The sequence below is a fragment of the Macadamia integrifolia genome, chromosome 2, assembly GCF_013358625.1.
Source record: "Macadamia integrifolia cultivar HAES 741 chromosome 2, SCU_Mint_v3, whole genome shotgun sequence".
In the NCBI taxonomy this organism is placed as follows: Eukaryota; Viridiplantae; Streptophyta; class Magnoliopsida; order Proteales; family Proteaceae; genus Macadamia; species Macadamia integrifolia.
Genome location: NC_056558.1, coordinates 38,840,182 through 38,842,298, shown reverse-complemented (window position 1 = coordinate 38,842,298; position 2,117 = coordinate 38,840,182). Strand labels below are relative to the sequence as shown.

The following is a 2,117-nucleotide window of genomic DNA, read 5'->3' as shown; positions in this document are numbered from 1 at the left end:
GGGAGGGGAACAAATACAACCATCAAAAAGAGAGGGGAGCATTGACAAAATTTACAAATGTTTATAATGCTCAACCATTCTGATATCATCAAGCTCATTGGTACAGAGATGTTAGGTGGAACATGCCTTTTCTTGGAGCGGGTTGGTAGATACTAGTTTGATGGGCTAGTTTATCAGTTACTATTTTTGTTACTATTATTATTGTTCTTATTCTTGTTGTTAATGGATACGAATAGTTTCATAAAGGATTTATTAGATAAACAATAGTGGTAACATATGCAAGTGATTTGTAACTTTGAAGACCCTATGCATCATTTGTGTTAGTTTTTTGCCTGGGATGGGATGTTGTATCTTGTATGAATGAGATATTGCATGCTGACCAATTAATGACCTTGATTGTTTGTTTAAATTTTCCTGTTTATCAGATTGTGGTTCACAAGAATAGTCCAAGAGGAACACATTTTCGACGTGCTGGACCACGTCAAAAGGTATGTCCTGTTTATCAACGGTGGCCTACATTAGCATGCTGGTTACCTACAATAAGTATATTGTTCACTCATATATATGCTATTTGGAACAATGAAACACTTCATTACTGATACTCTTCAACTATACAGGTGTATTTTGAGTCAGATGAAGTGCGTGCCTGTATCGTAACATGTGGTGGTCTTTGCCCTGGGCTTAACACAGTCATTAGGGAAATAGTGTGTGGTCTTCACCACATGTATGGTGTGAACGAAGTACTTGGGATAGAGGTGAGGAGGAACTAGTGATTGAACTTCACTTTCATTTAAAAGGATTTCAAGGAGCATAATCTGTCCTGATAACTGTTTATATGTTTCATATCTAGTGTTTCTTAGTGAATAAAATTTAAAATATCTTGCCATGGGGAAATGAAGCCAACAAATGATAGTTGCATACATTTTTTCTTTCTGAAAGTTAGATTACAAACTTTTGGACCCTTCACTTCACATGTGATCCGATGCACATAAGTATCCTTTTCTCTGCATTTTCTAGAAGACACAATCTCACTCGAGGAAGTACAGGAAGCTAAACTCACAGCTACTGCTCCAAAGTGATTCTCCCTTTAATCTCAATTCTCAAGAACCTGAGAATTTTCTAGATGGTAATGAGAATAGGCTTTGCATCCTATGGGACACCATCCTTCTTGGTAGTCACTTCACATGCCAATTGGAATGCTAGCAGTAATTTTACCAAGGGCAACCACAGTAGGAAGACCCTTTGACCTAACTAAGAAGATAGGAACTGTCTCTCACTAAAACAAAACCTGCTTTAGAAATAAGCAATTTGGAGAGTTGTTTGTTCTTTATTCTTTTTTTATTTTTTCCCCTTTCATACCTATTTATAGGATTTTCAAACTGTACTAAAATTGTAGCTATGTTATTTATTGGTGTTTGTGCTGACAATATATGTTTTGCATTGCCTTGCCCTGTCTTGGAGAGCATGCATATTTAATGGTCTCTCTTCAAAATTTCCAGAGAGAGTTTTTTGCGGCTTAATTCTCTGAATGCTTCCAGTAGTTATTTCGTGGCTTGGTCAATTAATGACAATAATTCCGTATGTAGGGAGGATACAGGGGTTTCTATGCTCGAAATACTGTTCCTTTAACACCCAAAATTGTCAATGACATTCATAAACGTGGTGGCACCATCCTTGGAACATCACGAGGAGGACATAATACCCAAAAGATAGTGGACAGCATTCAGGACCGTGGCATTAATCAGGTATGTATAAGATATGAGTCTATTATACACATTTATTGGTTTCTATGATCGACATATATGCTACCTCTTTTTTCACAGATATAGTTGTTGGATTTTTTGTTGATACCTCTCTGTTTTCCAGGTGTATATAATTGGAGGAGATGGGACTCAAAAGGGGGCATTTTTAATTTTTCAGGTAATTGTGTTTAATAAACTGAGCAACTCGGCTGCCTCAGCTTTGAAAAACGCTCTATATACATGGTCATCTTTTTCCTGGCTTCCCAATTTTGGAAACTGAAAGCCCAACAGCTTTGGCATCTGTGGGCTAAGTTGAAAAGGACAAGAGGGAAAGCAGTTGCTTTCTGCATTTTTTTTTTTTTTGGGGGGGGGGGG

The 2,117-nt window shown here is 37.3% G+C and overlaps 1 protein-coding gene across 1 annotated transcript in view; it reads left to right on the top strand.

The window, feature by feature from the left end:
* The window catches only part of LOC122092360 (ATP-dependent 6-phosphofructokinase 3-like), a 6,322-nt gene that overhangs the window by 1,652 nt on the left and 2,553 nt on the right, over positions 1–2,117 (top strand). Inside the window, exons 4-7 of the mRNA XM_042662675.1 lie at positions 426–488; positions 618–755; positions 1,587–1,745; positions 1,867–1,920. Of these exons, the coding sequence (XP_042518609.1) occupies positions 426–488; positions 618–755; positions 1,587–1,745; positions 1,867–1,920 (414 nt within the window). The remainder of the gene's footprint in view (positions 1–425; positions 489–617; positions 756–1,586; positions 1,746–1,866; positions 1,921–2,117) is intronic.